Below are 19,424 nucleotides of genomic sequence, written 5' to 3' on the forward strand. Positions count from 1 at the left end.
CAGTCTGTAAGAAGGATGTCTCTGCAGAGACTGATGCTGAAGGGAGAGTTTGACTGTGCTCAACAAAAAACACAATTTGAGGGGCAGACCTGTCAGCTGTATTTGTGACATTAGAAGAATCATGATCTAGTATGCTGCTTTAACCATCATCATGTGGAATGTTTTAGGGAAGCAGGAAATATACAGTTCCCACCAAATATATTTTAGGGATTTTGCATATTTAGTGAGTAAAAATTTTCCATTATGGGTGTGAGAAGAAGAATTCAGTATTTACAACTTTTCTGTGCAAAATTTTTTAAAAATTATTAAGTTGAGAATTGATTATTCAGAGCAGAGTATTACTATTATGTCTTATAAAATGACTGAACACAGTGTTTGTTGTCATTTTAGAGTTTTCTTGAATCATCTATATGGGCCATCTTCTCTCGAAAAATGGTTATCGCCTGAAAAAGAAGACACGCAAGTTGCATCACAGGAAGAAGAAGAAGAGGAACTGCTTTCTGCAGGGGCCTTGCATGCTGTGCTTCATCATCCACAGCAACAGCAACGGTCTTGACGACGACAACGATCATTTGGAGACCACTGTCAACGGCAGCGGGTGCCGTCATAACAGCATCACTGGAATCAGTGTTCCAGGTGTTGGAGGAGTTGGCATTGGAGCGGCAACTGCCTCAAAACTTGCTGAGAGATACGCAACACTTGCATCTCCTGAGGACTGCTCAAAGTTTCTGTTATCATCTCGAGAGCTGGCTATTTGGGAGGGCCAGGGTAGGAACCTGTTATCAGCTGTTCCTGCAAAACTGATCCCACCACCAGCGTTGTTTCGAACTGCTGGGGTGTCAGTGACTGTACCCATACCTGTGCCTGTGCCTGGCTGCACCAACGACTACACTGACATGGTAGGTAGCACCAAACAACACTAAATGAGTACCTTGAGGAATTAAAAATCTCATCTAACAGTTTTTTTGTTCCATTTCTTTCTCTTTTTCCATCTCTTTTCTACCGATTGTTAAAAGGACTGACTTCAAAAAAACACACTGAAGTTTGGAAGTGAATAATTTTAGGCTTTTGTAACTATGCCTCAAACAGGCACCAAAAGTACAAACACACTTTCCATTCTGCAGCTTGTTTGCAATTCTGCAACACACTTCATTCAAGTCATTTAAGAATGAAATCTCTTGCCATTATTGGGAAACACTTGTGTTGGATATAACATTCACAGTGATTCTCCCTGTTACTCTATATGACAAGGATTGTGATGTGGTCATACAACTTTATGTTTGGAATTTCACTTTATTTTTTCTGTAATTACTGCCTGTAAGTTTACAAAAGATATTGTATTGATCAGTGTAGTGTAATTCTTCTTTTCTTCTGTGTTTTTGTGAAGGTGAAAACTTGTAATGATCAAGAATCAGCTGCTTTTATTTTATTTTCATTTTTTCATTTGTTGAAATGTTAGCACTTGTCCTCAATTGGATCTTTCACAGCAGTAAATTAAGTAAGAGTTTTGTATAATGTACATCAATAAGTGTGTTTGCATACACATATTTAAATGTGCATTTAGACATTTCACATTGGAAAATATTAATGGGAAAAGTAAAATTAAAAAAAAAAAAACCCAACTCCCCAAACTTTCACGAAAATGTTTTTTCTTTCACTTAAGGAGGATTTTTTTCCGTTTCCATTTTTCAAGAGTAAGTGCGTGAAGAGGAAACAGAAGCATCTTTTTTGATTTTGATTCAGAGGTGCTGAATATTTTACTGATCAGCTCTTTGCTGTGTCTTCCCAGATATACTGATAAAGTGTGAAAACCTTTGACACAACAGTTCATATGGACTGATGAGGAAATTTAATTGTTCCCCTGTCTCCTCAAAAAGACATCAGAGCCATTTTAGATGGAAAACATTAACAGAAAGCTTTGCATCTTCTTTTCTGTTTGGTAGAGCCATGTGTAATATTTCAAACCAGTTTACGGAATTGCACAGAAGTAGCATTTTTATTTAACTTTATATGGAAACATAGCCAGTGACACATGTCTTATTTGGTTTGTGTGTTGAGCTTTGATGCACGGAGCCTAATGTCTTTGTGAAACTGTAAGCAATTGCAAAAACCTGTGATGTTGTTGAAGAACGTTAGGAGTCCTCATCTGAGAATTGTTGTCTCCCAGTGTTAGTAGATACTAAAAAAAAGTGACAAATCTGTCCTTTTAAGACAGAGTGTGCTCATGAGTTTTGTGTTTGTTTTGTGTGCACAGGTGTGTAAGAGGAAGTGCTCAGAGGTGCAGAGGTGCACCCCCTGTAAGCAGCCACGCTGTGCCTTCGCTGGCCCTGACGCAGGGTTAGAGAGCAGTGGAGTGGGAGGAGACGGAGGAGAGGCCTCTTCAAACTCTGAAACTGGCAACTGTCACCTGCCTCTCTGCCCGATTCCCTCCTCTTCCTCTGCCTCTTCCTCTGCCTCCTCCTCTTCCTCCTCACCTGCTGACGGCTGCTGTGGGCTGGGTCTCCATGCTGATTTGCCACACAGTTCAAACTCGTCCCCCTGCTGCTTGCCTCACTATGACGATTGCCAGCCAAGAGCCTCTGATGCTGCTGAACATTTAAGTATCAACCACCTGCCTTCCTCCATCCTTCTCAAGGTCAGAGTTCATGTATACTCATTTATTTGACTTTATTTTGTGAATCAAGTTAAAGTATTAAGCCGCAGCTTGTTATTAAGATAAATTATGCAGACAATTTCGCCTCAGCTCTTACTTGTTGGTGTGTAAAGGTGGATGCTGAATCAGTTGGACTCGTACATTGTATCCATTACAGATGCGCATCTCTAGCCCTGAGGCCAGTGCAGTACAAAACTTGATGCTTTGCTTACAGTCTGATTCTAAAGATGCATATAAAGCAACTACCGATATGAAGAAACCTGGGGCTGCACAATATTGGAAAAAACTGACATTGTGATTTTTTTTAACCCTGCGATATATATTGCGATAAGATAAAATACTCAGGAGGATATAATATCTGTGTGGTGCCAACGTAAATGGTCAGACAAATTAGTTGTGTTACCTCTCGTTGTGGCAACAGGTGCAAGGCACTATTGACACAGAACACGTGTTTCAGTATCATCCGTTCTTGTAGCCGATATAATTCCAGATAACTGTCATTGCTTTTCTTTTTGGCACAAAGTCTTAATTTTTTGATGATTTTCATTTATTCGTTGCTCATTTTTCAATGTTGTTACCAGCAACTCACTCCATGTGCAGGGGTGGGGTCTGCTTCGGCAAACTGATTAAGAGGGATTGTGATTGGTGGATCACTGTGTGCAGTGTGTGTCAGGTACCCAGGTTGAAATTGGATGAGAACATGTTGAGTTCATTAGCCTCCTACATTGCAGGACCTGCAGTGTGAGTAATGCGCACACGTACATCATGATGCCGATACTCAAACAATATATCGTGCAGCTCTAATGAAACCCAAATCAACATGACATGATTCAGTACAATACAATATATCTGATGTAAAAGAGCATGATTCTGTATGGTTCAGTATGGTACAGAGAGTTGCATTTGATTTCTCTGTTTACGTTTAAGGAGACAGAAAAACATAAATGAACTGTGTTATTTTTAGCTCACTTGTTTCTCTGGTAATGCACCTCAGCATCTCATTTATGGTGTTTTCTTCTTGACTTGTAAAAATCACTTAGCCTGTTCACAAACAGGCTTTTTCACAAGTCCTTTGTTGTGCAAAAAAGAAAGTCTGACAAAAGGAAAAAAAAAAAATACTGCCAGGCCTGGAGCTTGCCTTAGACCGGTCCTTCTTTGCTGTTTCTCTGTCTCCAGCTGCACTTTTATATCGTGCCTTGGCCTCTATAGCAGCTTAAAGCTTTGTTTATACTCGCACAAGACTTGGCTGTGAGACTCCATGAGAATTGGCCACTAACAGGTGTGGAGAAGAGAGAACATGCATAGAAGTTTAGAGAGGAAAAACTAGTCCGCCAGTTTGCATGACATTACTGGTAAACAATAAAACAATAGGGCCACGACTACTAATTACATATAAATAAGTATGTTTACAAATCATTAGCCTCATAACATAAAAGTGATATTTTTTTCATGTCATAACCAATGATGAAAAATGAATCAGCAGTGTTAGGAGGGTAAAGTTATACAGATGTTAAAATATGACTTAAGCAATTATGCAATGAGACTAATGAAATGTTTGATATAGTCTTTTGATTTCGTCCCAAATCATGTCTGGAGCATACTTTTTAATCTTTGCATGTTATTGTTAATATTTTGTGTTTACGCAGGTGCTCTCCCACTTAACAGTGAAGGAGCGATGTCTTTGTGCCTCTCTGGTGTGCAAATACTGGAGAGACCTTTGCTTGGACTTCCAGTTTTGGAAGCAAATCGACCTCAGTGGCCTACAGCAAGTGAGTGTGCACACGTAGCAGTACAGGTTTATTGCAGTCAATGAATATTTGGTAATAACCAGAGAGCAGTTCATGACACAACACTAAAGTTAGGTCGATTCTCTGACTTTGAATTATTTGGCAGCAGAGACTTTAGTGTCTTGCCCACATACACACCGACAAACTGCTTCATTTTCTTGTGATTTATTAATCCTTTCTCATGAAATTAAAAAAATTCTAAATTGTACAGCATCCTCATCTTGACAGTATCACCATGATCCTTTTTTTTATATTCATCTAGTCCAGCTCCAGACACTTTCATTCTACTTTCTGTTTCCTGTCGCCCAGGTAAACGACGATCTCCTGGTGAAAATAGCTTCCCGGAGGCAAAATGTGACTGAGATAAACATTTCAGACTGCAGAAGGGTCCACGACCACGGTGTTTCCACTCTAGCGTCCCACTGTCCAGGCCTTCAGAAGTATACCGCATACCGCTGCAAACAGCTCGGTGACATGTCCCTGTCATCCTTGGCGACGCACTGCCCTCTGCTGGTGAAAGTGCACGTGGGCAACCAGGACAAACTAACCGACGAAGCACTAAAGAAGGTGTGCATTAAACTCCAAAGCCTGTGTAGCTTCAGTCTGTCTTTGCTGCTCATTACATGTACTCACTGGTTTGTCCTTTTTGTCGTCAGCTGGGGGAGCACTGTGGTGAACTAAAGGACATCCACTTGGGTCAGTGCTACAGCATCACTGACGAGGGCATGGTGGCCCTGGCCAGAGGGTGCCCTAAACTGCAGAGACTGTATTTGCAAGAGAACAAACTGGTCAGTCTCATGTTTCTTTGGTGTAATTTTATCCCTCATTTTGCCGCACGAGGGACATTTGTGTGTCTGTTTGTCAGTCTAAGAATTTTCAGGTTTTTAGACTGTTACTATCCTCATCTACATACAGTCGTGGAAAAAATTATCAAACCATCAAAAGTCATGATAAACAATGGTTATGCAATCAAGTACTAACTCCTGTGTGTGTCATGTGACTAAAACAGACAGAAAAGATAACACTGAATGCCTAAACGCACTGTTTTTGGCAGTACAATGCCATAGCTATTGATGCAAGACCTTAAGTGATTTTTGGTTATTATCAAGAAAATATGGAAAATGGTTAGATATCAGCTCTTAAATGAAACTCTTATGAGCTATTTTTGTTATATTTGTCCAAACAAATGTACCTTTAGTTGTACCAGGCATTAAAATGAACAAGAAATTGAAGAAAACAAGAGTGGTCTAATAATTTTTTCCACAACTGTATCTACTTATATTTAGTGTTTATATATGCATATTTGTCACAACCATTACATTTCTCTCTGTTGATAGTTGAAGTTGTTTCTTTAAAATTGAAGCCTTTTACAATCGTGCAACAACACTTTTAAAACCAGATTTGAGCCTCCCAAGCTTTACAGTCCCTGTGAAACCACATAAATGTTCAAGTGTTTTTATATGATGTGTCCTCACTGATAAAAACTGATGACTTATCCTGCACTTGGTAGACTAATTTTGTGCTCCGTTAAGAAATGTACCTAATGTTTACGTGTCATGCAGAGGACCTATGGGTTAGCAAGTAGTTTTAGGTGTCACTGGATTGTTATGGGTTGTTACTTGGCAGGTAAATTTGACCAATCAGAGCGTACTGGGCTTTTTGAGGGAGAGCAGCTTCCTATATCGCAGTTTTTCCCTGAAACGTGAAAATATAGCCTTACACTGGCTGTGTCACACAGACTTAATTGTTTGGAAGGCACCAACTGTTTTAGTATTTACCCATCCAGAATAAGCTCTGGGTGTTTTTTGGGGTTAAACCCTGCTATTGTCCACTTTGTAGTGTGTTTTTACTGCTGCCATAACCAAATAATTTCCTGCAAAGGATCAATAAAGTATCTATCTATCTATCTATCTATCTATCTATCTATCTATCTATCTATCTATCTATCTATCTATCTATCTATCTATCTATCTATCTATCTATCTATCTACAGGGTGGGGAAGCAAAATTTACAATATTTTGAGGCAGGGATTGAAAGACAGTGTATGACCAATTAATTTATTGAAAGTCATGAGAATTTAAATCTTCAAATCATATTTTACTGCATTTCTAACGGTCTTGTTGTCTACCTCAAGTTCAGTTGCCATTTTTCTCATGGATTTGGTTGGATCCTTTAGGATTTTGGATTTGAGAGCTTTAATACAAGCTTTGGTACGTTTTTTGTTGCTTCCTCCACTTCCAGACTTTCTCGTAATAGTTTTGCTCATAGTCATTCTCTTCTTTACATTATAAACAGTCTTTATGGACACTCCAACTATTTTTGAAATCTCCTTTGGTATGACGAGTGCATTCAGCAAATCACACACTCTTTGACGTTTGCTTTCCTGATTACTCATATGGGCAAATGTTTCTGAAAAGGTATGGATAATAGTGTTAGGTATGATTATGACATCAATATATGTTTGGTTTCAAAACAATTGACGTAGTGCCTGCTGAGAAAAAACAACTAAATGTTCATTGTAAATTTTGCTTCCCCACCCTCTATCTATCTATCTATCTATCTATCTATCTATCTATCTATCTATCTATCTATCTATCTATCTATCTATCTATCTATCTATCTATCTATCTATCTATCTATCTATCCATCCATCCATCCATCCATCCATCCATCCATCCATCCATCCATCCATCCATCCATCCATCCAGTGTACATACTTAATATATTTCAGGTTATGGAACAGACAAAGCACCTTTCAGTTAAACAAATGAACAATAAAGTCAATCATCATATGCACAATTACATATATACAAAAATGATTACATTCAGTACATTATCAACAACACAAAATAGATGGACTCTTTTTTTCCAGATTTTTAAGCGAACACTGAACATCCACTAGATGTCACTGTTTCCCACATGTTTAAAGCACCGTTAACGCATTCTGTCCTGCACGCCACAGCTTCAGGATATGAATGCTGAAGTTGTTCATCTCACAACAAGATCACAACCACATAGGGCTTTTATTAGTCATGTAGCATTGTCTCTGGAGTCTGACATACAGAGGTAACATTAATTATCATCCTGCTTGTCTATGCCGAACCCCTTACAGTTAGATCTTTTCTCTTCATCTTTTTGCCCCCATTCCCCGCTAATATATCAGTCCACAAATAATCATAAAGTTGATGAATTAGTCCACTTTAAGTTGTGAACAATAGCTCAGTTTGTTAAAACCCCATTCATCAACTTAATAGCATATGAAATTAGTGATTACCACTAGGTGAGAGATTAATATTGCTGCTGATAATGTTTCAGCACAGCGGTATCAATTTCAGACTGTCATTTATCAGATGTGATATTGTCGCAGTTATTTTAGCTTCCTGTCACTGGGGTAGTGACAAATGGGCTGAGCTTATGTACAGGAATTGTTATGTCTAGGTGTTCTGGTTGCATGGCCTAAAATTGTCATTAAGTTCTCCAGGAATTAAGATGACCCAGAAACACTTAGCTGCCATTTCTCCACAGAGGCCATTTATTCTCTGCAACAGCTTGAACGGAAACCTAAGGTCTTCTCGTCCAACTTCTCAGAACAAAAAAAAATCCTGTACTCTTTTTGCTTTGTTGGAAAATGGATACTATGTCTAAAAAAGTGTAAGTGTGAATGCCCTGAATTTAATGATTTTCAAGAATTGTACCTTCAGCATCTTATGTCTGTGAGATGAAAGGGTCAGCTGTTTATAGGCCAACTAAAAGGGTTTAAAGCAGCACGGAAGAGCCTTTTATGAAAGGTTTATGGTAAAAATAAATGCTGAGACCCAAGTGTGGGATGAACTCTTGTTCCTGTACGCAAATTGATCCAAGAAACAGCGCTGGGATGGGCTTTGCTTTTTTTTTTTTTTTTTTTTTTTTTTTTTAAGGGTAACATAAATCTCAGTCCTCTCCTCTCCTCTCCTCTCCTCTCCTCTCCTCTCCTCTCCTCTCCTCTCCTCTCCTCTCCTCTCCTGACTGATTACTCTGACAGGCCAGTAATCTATAGACAATGCCAGCTCCAAAATTTCCTCCATGTTTCAGAGTACAGAATGAAAATATTTACATGAACAACCTGACATTTCTTAAAATACAATAAGTGCATCTTTACTAATATAATATATCTCATCTTATCATTTACACATGTGCTTTATAACTTTGGACTTGTTATTATTTATTATTTGACCTATATATAACCTATTTGAGATCGAATATGTCTGTATGTGGCCCCTGAACTAAAATATTTTGACAGCCTTGATTGTTAAGATAAGATAAGATAAGACTTTTTTGATCCCACCATGGGGAAATTGAACAGTTTACAGCAGCAATATGCAACACACCAGTGCAAAAAGAAAGGCAGGTAGAAATAAACGTTCTTTAAGTATAAAGTGTAAGTATGAAAGTATAAAAATTTAAAGTATAAAATTTAAAGATATTTACATAATCTCTTCAGTGTCGTTTTTACATTTTGCAAATTCATCCCACGGGCCAGATTGGACCCTTTGACGGGCTGCTTTTCGCCCGCTAGCCATATGTTCGACACCCCTGGTCTGTGGTATACCTGATTTTATGTCACATTTAGTTTCACTGTGGAGTCTTGGAGAAGGTGATGCTAGAAATACTAACCGATCGTAGCTGATGGTCCCTGTTCTCAGCGAGTTGAAATGATGCTGTCTTTGGAAAAGGAGCATTAGAGGGAGCTGTTTCTGTCTCTTATTTACAATGGGTGCATGTCCCTCCTGCTATGTCCGTCATGTTCTGCTGCCGTGTCTCTACAGAACCTCGGAACAGCCTTTTCCTTCTCCTTTTACACACTCAACCCTTAAAGTGAACTTGTTGAAAACTGAAAGCTCTTGTGCTCTGTTGTGTTGTGGCCTTTTGTGGTAGAAGCCTGTGCCTCTGTCTCTTCTAATCAATCACAGACGAGGATGAGCCTTTCACTCGCTTCAATTCTCCTCCTCCTTCAAAATGAAATAACTGAATTGCTGCAGGATGTTTCTGTGTGGTCTTGCCCTCTCCCTATTACTTTATCATGTGCACACCCACATACATTTCTTTCCCTTTTCAGTCTCTCCTTTTTGTCGTCGCTGTGGTTTCAGTTCCAGGCTTGAGGGCCTTTTCTCTATGTAAAGACCACATCCAGCTCTGGAGATGGTTAAATACGTGTTTTTATTTTTTTTTTTTGCAATGGAGGGGGAGCTAGTATACCCTCGAGAGAATATTAACCACTACTTGCACTAATAATGTTTGTAGTAATTCAGCTATTTTCTTTTCCTTTGTTTGCTTCTTTCTTTTTTTCAGACTCTTGAATTCACAGTATAATATCAACAGTTTTAGTGGTTAAACAACTGGAACAAGCAGGGTTTTAAAGATTCTAAGTGCGGACATGTTTGACGTTCTGTTGCGATGCATTGTGATATTTGTTACTATTCTTTTAGATGTTAGAGACAGAGCTGAAATAAAGTGAGTAATGATTATCATACTGAAGGGCACGTGGGTTATGTGTTTACCGATGGCGGTTTAATGCTAGTACAACAATGCTGGCGACGTTTGCAGCAGCGACTTCTCAAAATTTTGTTTACAATTGACAAATTGATATGCACTCTTACATTGCTGTTTAGCCCGGGGCCAAATCAGCCGTGGGCTACAGATAACCCTGGGTTTAGAGTGTGTTTTATGAACGGCAGGTGACTCTAGTGTCTGTGTGCCCCTTTCCTTTTCATACCTACCCTGCATTCTTCATTGGCGTTCATCCAGTATTTATGCCAGAGATGGTGATATTGCAACAGTCGCCTTTCAAGGCTTGTTTTCATCTTCTGAAGTGTTTTTCTTTTTTTGCCGCCCCCCCCCCCCCCATTCATATTCTGTTCTCTTCCACCACCTCGAAGGGCAAAAGCTCTGAGAATAGCAAATTCCCCTTTTCCTCATCTCAGTTCAGTTTGCCGTAGGGGGGAGAGGCAGCCCTGAAAGTTTAACTGTGAGTTCTGTCAGTTTCATAGACCAAGTGGTGGACGTTATAAGCTGCAGAGACCTCTCGTCACCCATATTTCCATGTCAGTAACTTCGCTTCAATGTTCCTTTCAATTAAATACACATTGCAATCTGCAAACATTTTTGCTGGGAAAGCACTTTTCTTCTCCTTTTTTCCTCTCTCTTGAAAAAAAAAAAAAAACTTTATCTGCTCTCCTGTCTTGTTAAAATCAAAGCGTGTGCACTTAATTTTCTCTCAGTGCGATGGGAAGATTCTTCCACTGACTCATCTCAAAGACTTTGCGTCTGCCTACGCACATGCACAGTCTCTTTTACCCATACAGACTCTGATTATTTACAGTTTTAATTAGTCCAAAATGTGGAAATGTAAGTGGAATTGCAGATGACCTAACACAGATTACCATGTGCCCTCAATTTAGGTGTAATTACCACTCCACGTGTACAATCAGAGCCTGCCTCCCGCGCTTTCACCACGTTTTCTGTCTCTAACACTAACTCAGGCCTCTTGGGACCGAGAGGATGTGTTTGTCGGAGGAAAAACTGGAACATGAAAGATAAACTGTCAGACGGAGCAGCACTTTTTTGGACAGCGGTCAGCAAAGGGGGCCTCATCTGCCTTTCTGATTGGCTGTCTGTCTACCTTGTCAGTAGGCGAGTTTTTACTGGCAGGGGGGAACGACGGCAAGACTAATCAGGCATAATCTCAGACGAAATTGTATATTGACATTAGCAGATTTAATTAGCCGGATTAGATGGAGAGCAAAGAGAAAGGAAGTGATAATGATAGCTGTCAGATATTATAGGATAGACCTTTTGACATAAGCTAACACACACATGTACACACAGAGGCCTAGTTAAAACACTGGGAGCGACACACACATTGAGTTGAATGGCTGCCAGCTGCACTGGAATCTCCTCTGGAAACTTTGTTCCCGTATTTGACTGTAATTAGAGATAAATAGAACCACTCTGACCAGCAGCACACACCCAAAAACACAAAACTGCGCTCTCACAAACCATGCATTGTCCATCTCCTCTTAGAGATCTCCCTAATTCCCTGCACTGTTCATAGGCAGGAGTTTAGTTTAGACATCAGGATGTTGAATGTCAGATGTTGTAGTCAGTTTAACTGCTAATGGCACCGGATTATGTCTGTCAGAGTGAGGAAAAGCTCTGTTCATATGCTGAATTTCCATGCTTTCATGTCTACTAGAGGTCTTCAAAGCTCTATATTTTTCCTTTTTTTTTTGTCTTTTTTTTTAATCTCTTCAGATCTGTAAGACAGCTACATGTGTCAAAGTATTGGAAATGCTCATGAAATAGTCCTAAACACTCTTTCTTTTCTTATATTTCTTCCCTTTTCTGTTTTTGTCCCTGAGCTGTTTTTTTCCTAAACATCCATATTTCTGTTGCCATGTTGTTTTCCCCTGTTACTTGAGGGTTTTTTTTTTTTTTTCTTTTTCTATTTTGGATTTTCAAGTTGTGTTACTCTGGTTGGTGTAGCATTGCAAGTAGACCATATTGTTATCTCACAGTTGCTTCAGTATTAGTAGTTCCACATCGTCAGACCTATCTCCAGGCTTTGTTTACTGCTGGAGAAAGGTCTGACTGCACTCTTTATCATTTGGGAATAAGGGAAAAACCAATCATGAGCCTCCTGCATGGATTAATCCCTACAATACAGAGTGCTGCAAAGAATCAAATAAGCTTGCCTTGCTGCATGAGCCAAATCTTCGTCGTTATTTGCCGTTTTCAGATTGTCGTTGTGAGCTAGTAGGCTGTAGTTTTCCACAATGCCTACTGAAATAGTCAGGTACTGTACCCTATATAGATGGACCATATAGTCAGTACTGTAATTCTATAGGTAAAAGTTCTTGTGCATTAAATGAAGCACTTATTTAGAACTGTTTTCAGTTACTTTGTAAGTATGCAGCGTAGGCCAGCAGCACATTCTTCTGATATCCTCTTCTCCATTGAAGTGCCTCTATCGATCCATGTCCCCACAAAGGCCCTCTATGTATGTGTGTGTGAGTGTGTGCGCGTTCGGGGCGGTTGCCGATCGGCCTTTGCCTGAAGAGTAATCAGATGCATTAATGAGCACTGACTTTAACTTGGACAGCCGGCTGCGCTCAGACACAGACGTCGTCGATATGTTCCCTCTGCCGTCTGCCCAAGAACAAAACAAGTTTTAAATGGGAGAGCCAGAAAAGAAATAAGTCAAAGTACTTCTGAAAATGCGGGTCTGTGAAGCGTGCCTCCAAAGTGGTATTTCACCTTGGTGCAATGTTTTCCTTTCAACATTATTTACCCCGGGAAATGATTCAGCATCAACATTAGGCATTTCTTTCCCCTGCGTCCATCAATAACACAGGTGAAAAAAAATTACTTTTTGAGAAAGAAAACAAAGACCTTGGTGTGGCGGGATGCTCTCTTGGATTCCCAGAATGTCTCAGAGAAATGCTAAAAGTATTAAACTTGGGGAAAGAAAACAAAGTCAAGTGAATGACAGACATTATAAGTGAAGAGTGAGACAGCTAATATAGCCGGCCCCCGATTGAACAGTGACAGAATGCCAAAAATGCCAAAGATATACCACAGTCAAATACCTTTTTGTTTTCTTGCTTGCAAGGGTAGAAATATCTTTAGCGGCGTACTCGATACAAATGAACTTGTGAGATCCTCTAGATGAAAATGCACAATAAAATAGTTGGAGCAGAAGTTGCAGTATTACATATTTTTGGTCGAGGATGTAGAGAGGTTTTGGTCCCTTTTATCTTAATTTGAAGATGGAAAGAAGAGAAATGAAAGGAAAGAGGTGAGCAACATTCAGTCACAGAGTCTGTTAAGTTTTAATATTCCACTACTGCGCTGGGGTGATTTATTTTTTTATTTTTTTATTTTAAGTAGTGACTTGGCACTATTTACAGGGTTCCTGCGGGGTCTTAAAAAGTCTTAAAAGTCTTGAATTTACATAGCTGCTTTTAATACCTTATAAAAGTCTTTCAAAGGAATTCAGTTCAGTATTGTAGGTCTTATGTTGCCATAACCTTGTTGGCTGTATTGTGTTTAAATGTGTCTGGCATTAATTTACTCAGTTCCACCTGTTCCAACTCCACAATTTATACTGAAATTAGGAACCGGTTATCGCTAACTTTGCAGCCCCCAGTGAGAAAAGACTAGGATCAATGGGAATTAAGGCATTGGAGTAAATAAAGACATTTTCCTAAATTCTAGGAGTCACGAATTTTTGCCAGTATGGCCATGATTTGTGAAATGGGCATTAAATTCTGTTCTAAGTAGTCTTAACCCTTTCATGCATGAATTATGAGGACCTTTGTCAAGATTTTTTCTTGATTGTTTTTTTCCTCCTTAGGCATGAAAAAACAATGCGATTGACTTTTTTTTTTTTCAGAGTTACAAAAATGTCCACTCAGCTACACCATGGATTTAATTTTTGAAGCAAAGAAACGTGTTTAAAACCCGACATCAGAAAGTGATATGAAAACATTTTTAATGCTGCTAATCTGATGTTTTCTCACATTTTAACATATTTTAATACTAGTTATTACTTCATGGAGAAAAAAAAAAAAAAAAAAAAAAAAAAAAAAAAAAAAAAAAAAAAAAAAATATATATATATATATATATATATATATATATATATATATATATATATATATACATATATATGTGTGTGTGTGTGTGTGTGTGTGTGTGTGTGTGTATGTGTATGAAAAACCTTTGTATTACCAAAAAAAAAAAAAAACCCTGTTAATTACAGTCTAATAACAATTAGCAACTGATTTACACTAAACATGTTAGTGCAGATCAGGTTTATCAAGAACATCAAAGTTACAATAATGCTATGAATGTCAGTGTATTATTATGGGATGGTGCAAAAGTGTCCTCTGTGTTGGCTGATATGGCACTAAAACAACAAAACCCATGAATATACAAGAGGACAGCTGTAGAATAACTGTCCACTGGAGTGACCACTATGCATGAAAGGGTTAAAAAGGTCTCAAATTTAAATTGCAGAAACTTGTAGGAACCCTGTGTTTAGTTTGTACAGTTTCAGACAAATGTTTCTTACAAGTTGGTGAAATCAGAATTAATATTTTATTATACCATTACTAATAAGAAGCCTGTTGCCCCAGTGCTTTCTGCTGTCGTCGGTTCACATGCTGCTGTGTTCAGAGCCCAACTGCAGAGGGCGACATAAGACTGGCTAATAGCAGTAATGCATCAGTGCGTGGCTGACTGCAGCCCGGTATGTGTCTAATACTTCAGCCTGCACATACAAGATCCCATGCTGCTTTCAAAACTTGAGGATATTAATAAATATTTGAGTGACACATTCTTCTTCCCTCTTTGCTATTTTTCTTTTTGGTTTATGTAGCTGGAAGAGGGTGTAGAGAGGACCATTTAAATGTTGCCCTTTTAAAGTAAGTTTGATTTGGACTAGAATGATGCTTTATAACCTGTTGATACTAAAGGCTCTAGTATTTTCCCTCACATTCTTTCACAAGTGCGTAAAGTGGGTGGGTAGCTGTTTGCTCCTTTCAGGTCCTCTGAGTGGCATGTCATTTATATGAAAACTGAATATTAATGAAATGAAAACAAGTATTTTTAAAGACATTTGCAGTGGTCATGCATATTTTTTTTGGTCCTGTAGCTGTTGCATGAGGCATCATCTCCATGACGTTATCAAGCATTTGCCCGCGTAGCTACAGGAAAAGGACTGACGAATGTTAATGTGAATGTGACTTCCATTTCTATTCCTTTCCTGCTCATTGCTTTCTCAGGCTGAGCCCACAGAGGGACTGCAGCCTGAGACAGAGTAAAGCTGAGAGGAGACTAACAAGTACATTTAGCCTCCCTAGTCTTTTTTGTCCTCTGTTGTTAATAGTCTCTAATGAAGGTTACAGAGCTGACAAAAAGAAACATAAATGGCAACTGCTGATTATAACATCAATAGATTCAGTCATTTGTCCACATTTTCTAGTAAACAATGTAGAGATTTGATGCTTTTCTGTGTCAAGTATAATAATTAATTGAATATCTTTGATAATGGGCTTATTTTTTACATGAAACAAACAATTTAAATATTCATAATTTGGTGCTGAGATAATAAATTGGACTTTTTTCCCCAGCTTTCTAATATGTTTAGAAACAATGTTTAATAAGGAATCATCAAAATTAAATAAATGTATTCATAATAAAGTTTCAGACTTACAATGGTTGTTGAGTTTTACCTTTTTTTTTTGGCTTTGTGTAAACCAGGGATTTTGTCTTTTTTCACGGCAGCACTAACTCTGAATTAAACACCAATACTTTGTTCCGCCCCTCCTAGCCAGCAGCAGGTTGCAAAGGTTTTGGCAACACAACAGCCAGTAACTTTTAGACAATCCATTTAGGCAAAATTATTTTGGCACCCATTAAAAATTCTCCCGTGGCCCTGTGCCGGGCTCTGACCTGGCCAGTGTTTAAAGAGCATTGCTTTAGAGGCCTTCTGTTTATCCAGCTCCAGACGGCAGCAGCTCCTGACGCCCGGCCAGGGATGTCACTATGATTCATGGCCCTTTCCGACACCCCGCTCACGCCTCTACTCTTCTTAATCTCTTTGCTCTCTTTTCTTTCTCTACTCTCCCTCTCTCTGATGATGAGTTTTCCTTTTGTTTGGGAAGGGCAGAAATGATGTCATCATTTAAAGCAGGTGCCCGAAGCCAGCATGGAGGCCTAGCCTTTAGCCCAGTGGACTAGTTTGTACGCACTGTGATGAATGGCCCTCCTTGGGGATTCACTTCTGTCTGTGTGCCATACTGTAAAGACAGTAGTGTAACACAGAAGAGGAGAGGACTGAGAGGGAAAATCTGCACAATACATAGAAATCTGCCTTGTAGCAAAGACTCTGTGATATAATTTAATTTAAACTTCTTGGATGATCAGTGTCACCCAGGCTCTGCATCATGAATTGTTTATAAAAGAGGAGGTGGCAACACTCCTCCCTCCTGCTGCATAAAAATAAAGCCAAAATCCCATTGTTATGGGAGCTGCCATGTGGCTTATCTGACACAATTTGGAGTACGCGCTGCCTGTCGAATACGCGCTCACTTGGTTCCTGGCTGTACATCTGATGGATTCTGGGCCACGGTTGGTCATTACAACTGCCAAACACCTGTTTTGTCTAACCACCCTGAAAACAAACCAATCACAAAGATGACACAGAGTTGAACTGAAGTCAGTGTCAAATCACCGTTAGCTGAAATGTATTAGCTGCATAGTTTTTAGTCTGGCTCAAGTCTGACTGAATAACATAGATTGAGTGGTGTTCATGACCTGTTCGGCAGCCAGCCATCAGGGAGAGATCAACATGTTTTGGTTTCGTCATCTGGGAGATGTCCATCTTTTGGGCGTTTCCATCTGTCTTTCCAGTCTATGCTCTGCATGTAGTTTCCCACAATCATTCTTAATCCATTTATCCAGCCGCAACAGCAGCCCCCCCCAATTATTGATCATAATCTGCGATAAAAACACCAAAAAGCACTCAAAGTCTTCCTATCGCAAACAAAAAAAATCAGTTTTCTCCAATATATTGTAATCCTTATCCCTACCTTTTCTTTTTTGGTTAATTTGAGCTCATTTCCCCGGGCTATCATTTACTTCTTCTTAAACAAGGCATAACCCCTCTCTTGATTTTCCTCTTCCCTCCCCTCCCTTCTGTCTCTGTCTCTGTCTCTTTGTGATTGAAAGGCCAAAGCCGCCCTAATCACTGACTTCATTAGAGATGATTGATACATGGCAGAAAGGTGCATGTCTGTATGAATGCCTATGGATGTTGTGAGTTAATTGTGTTTCTGTGTGCATTAGTCATGACCCATCTTCTTTGCAACTCCTCCCCCCGTACACCCACCCACACCCACCCTCTGCCAGACATCACCTCTTCTGCCTCACCCCACCCTCGCACCCCCCTTGATGCATTTGGGGCCGGCGATGGCAGCAGCGGTTCAATACTTGGGGTAATGAATGTGTTTAATAAGCACAGTGGGTCGATGGGCTTAATGAAGGTGTGACAGAGGATGGGCCTGGAGAATGCTGCTGTAACGAGCCTCTAATGAGCCGCCGGGGTTAACGAGGTCATACCGTAGGCGGGATTCCCTCACCTGTACCGCTTCTCACCATTTCTGTGTCCCCCCTCGCTGCAGCGCTCGTGTTCGGCCTCGGCCTTCCCCACGCTGTTGTTTCCTACAGTACATTAATTGTCCCTCTGTTGGTTTGTCTTCGCTGTGTTTTCATCTCCTGCCTCTCACTTCTCTGAGCTCCTCTCCTCAAGCTTATTATTTCTCCCTCTCAGTCCAGTCCATTTCTCACATGTGCCTTTCCGTTAGCCCCTGTTTCTCTACCGCCTGTCCATCTTTTCAAGGACGACCTCACTTAGGAATGTCGAATGAAATGCCGGGTGCTGGTGGGGGCCCCTGTTTTTTTCTCTTTTTTTTTCTTTTTAAGCAGCAGGTTTCTAAGAGACCTGCCAGGCTATTTCTTGAGGCTTTCAGTCTTTATTGTGGCACCCCCTGACGTCAGAAAAACCTTTCAGTTCCAGAGAATGACAGCCACATATCACCTTTGTTGTGATCTTTTGTAGAATTCTCAATATGGGCACATTTTTGTGGAGATCTAATGGAACCGTGTGGAATCTTTAGGTAAAGAAGGCATCACATTGAATAGTGTTGCGTTCTTAAAAATTTCAAGTAATTTGTTATCATAAAAAAATCATCACAATGTTAAATTGGCAAGTTTTATGGATGGTTCATGCCCTCAATTATACATTTTATCATGTCAAAAACCTGAAAAAAAATCCTTTGTAGCAAATGAAGTAGAAAATGTTGAAGTTAAAACACAAAGTATACTACATTTTCCTCTAGAATGACACATATATACGCATATTAAATATTATTCATTCATACATTTATTGATTTTCTTAATTACTGTAACCTCGTAACATATTCCACCAACGAGTGATGGTGGGGTACACCTTTCCTAACTTCCTCTTCCAATGTATTCCATGGGACCTTAACTGAGGGAAAAATACATGGACAGTAGTGAGACACAAATAATGTTTGTTAATCTTGTTTGAATTGCATTATTTTTCTAGTCAAGAAAGGCACAGGTTGTTGTCAAGATAATAATATTAACATCTAGTTGTGTGCGGAAACAGCTCGGTGGACTTCATCTGTTGTCTCACGTAATACACTTCAACACATTTAACCTTGATCTGAAAGAACGAGGTAAACAATATTAACAGAGGTTAAAATCACTACAAGTCTGGTCATGTTGAAGCTGTAGAGACATCTTCAGCGACTCTAAACGGAGTATGAGGAGAAGGATTATCATTTCACTTTGGTGGATTTGGAGTGTTTAGTCTTTTGGTTTTCATGGTTTCACAACACGCCACATCTTTCTTGACTTGCAAAATACCTCCAGAATAGAAGTAGTGAAAGTTTGAGTACAAATGTAGAAAAATTAAGTCAAAAATGCTGCTTGACCTTAGTTTCCAAGTTATAATCTTTGGTCAAAATTAAATTCTGAGAGTTAACGAGAGAATAGATGTTATTGAAAAGGAATGTCTCAGAGTTACCAGACTGACTTCAAAACACTCTCTGCACATTACAATACATTCACTTTACAGGTTCTTTCTGCTATACAAAACCAATATTTAATAACACTTTATCACATCAGCTATGTGTTTTCCAATTTATCTTGTTGAAGTATGTAAGATTTAGTACATTTTATCTCTGAAGCAGGTAATTTGTAAAAAAAAAAAAGTAGACCAGTGAACTGACAAACATCATATGAATAAATGTTTGCATAATTCAAACAGGGTCAAAAAAATGACTCGTCTTCCCATCTAAATATAATATATTTTGTTTTCCTCTAGATAAGGTCCTCTAGGACACTGTTGGAGGAGGC

General features: G+C 39.3%; 1 protein-coding gene across 1 annotated transcript in view; it reads left to right on the forward strand.

The window, feature by feature from the left end:
- The window catches only part of fbxl17 (F-box and leucine-rich repeat protein 17), a 342,006-nt gene that overhangs the window by 2,171 nt on the left and 320,411 nt on the right, over positions 1–19,424 (forward strand). Inside the window, exons 2-6 of the mRNA XM_030143655.1 lie at positions 391–899; positions 2,255–2,635; positions 4,300–4,422; positions 4,750–5,007; positions 5,097–5,228. Coding sequence (XP_029999515.1) covers positions 411–899; positions 2,255–2,635; positions 4,300–4,422; positions 4,750–5,007; positions 5,097–5,228 — 1,383 coding nt within the window. The 5' untranslated portion in view covers positions 391–410. The remainder of the gene's footprint in view (positions 1–390; positions 900–2,254; positions 2,636–4,299; positions 4,423–4,749; positions 5,008–5,096; positions 5,229–19,424) is intronic.

The sequence above is a fragment of the Sphaeramia orbicularis genome, chromosome 9 (assembly GCF_902148855.1).
Source record: "Sphaeramia orbicularis chromosome 9, fSphaOr1.1, whole genome shotgun sequence".
Taxonomy (NCBI): domain Eukaryota; kingdom Metazoa; phylum Chordata; class Actinopteri; order Kurtiformes; family Apogonidae; genus Sphaeramia; species Sphaeramia orbicularis.